Source organism: Morus notabilis, unplaced genomic scaffold (genome assembly GCF_000414095.1).
Source record: "Morus notabilis unplaced genomic scaffold, ASM41409v2 C11351416, whole genome shotgun sequence".
NCBI lineage: Eukaryota > Viridiplantae > Streptophyta > Magnoliopsida > Rosales > Moraceae > Morus > Morus notabilis.
The window spans coordinates 1-962 of NW_010385894.1; the positions used below are offsets into that span (position 1 = coordinate 1).

At 37.0% G+C, this 962-nt stretch overlaps 1 protein-coding gene across 1 annotated transcript; it reads right to left on the bottom strand.

The window, feature by feature from the left end:
* Positions 1-27: 27 nt before the first annotated feature.
* On the bottom strand, positions 28-705 carry LOC112094979 (the record flags this gene model as incomplete). Its single annotated transcript, XM_024176672.1, has 3 exons — positions 28-324; positions 462-557; positions 643-705. Coding segments are annotated over 3 exons (243 nt in total), but the record flags the coding sequence as incomplete, so codon positions are not given.
* Between the last annotated feature and the right edge of the window lie 257 nt (positions 706-962).

The following is a 962-nucleotide window of genomic DNA, read 5'->3' on the forward strand; positions in this document are numbered from 1 at the left end:
ATATATATATATATATATTTTCCCGTTCCTGCCCCCCAACTAAACATGATTTAGTGCGTGATTTTTACAGCACACAAGTATTTGCATCAAGTTAAGAACAAAGCGACTAGGGCTCTCGCATACGCCGTGGTTGATATGTCCTGAATAAGGTGCTCACTGCTCAAATATCCTAATGTAACTGAACTAAGCCATTTATTTGTCATTAAGGGGAACCACGGTCAGAGACAAAATATAACATTACTAAACCTGAACCATGGTGAACTGGAAGATTTCTTCTTCCTCTGGGCGACTTCCCCGTATCCAAACCCGCTGCTTGAATCGATTCTGGTCAACAATTCCCAAATCCGAAAACAGCTTGTTAGAAAAGGGAAATACGCAAAGAAAGAATTCAAACACTCACAAGGCACTTCAAACGTGCGTTTCATCCTTCAAAGCTACCGAGTCAGGAGTTATTATTATACCTCCTCCACGAATAAACTACTCAAGATCTTTCTCTCCTCGTGACGCAGTACTACTCTGTACGTTGAATGGTGAAAAATCCTCCTAAATCGTTCAAACTGCAGTAAAATTAAAGCAGCAAATCAATGAAAAAGCATATACAAATTATTGGACATTTCAACTTCAAAAATACTTTTTACTAACCTGCCCCAAATCAAAAAATGGCCCAAAATAGGTCGACCTTTCAAAGGGATCAAACCCAGCAAACTGTCGTGGCAAAGAAAAAGGAAATTAGTTTACAAGGTTTACTAATTTTATAAGACGTTCTAAACATGTTAAAAGAAGAAGTTAATCTAGAAAATGGTCGCCGAGACCAATTCTCAATTTGATCCCTGACATTTTTAAACGTCCCAAAGTTGAGCTGAAACTATCCTGACTTACTCAAGTGAATCCTATCAGTTGATTGTTAAAAAATACACCAAAAACAATATATAGACACCATACCAAACTTTTTTTTTTTTTTT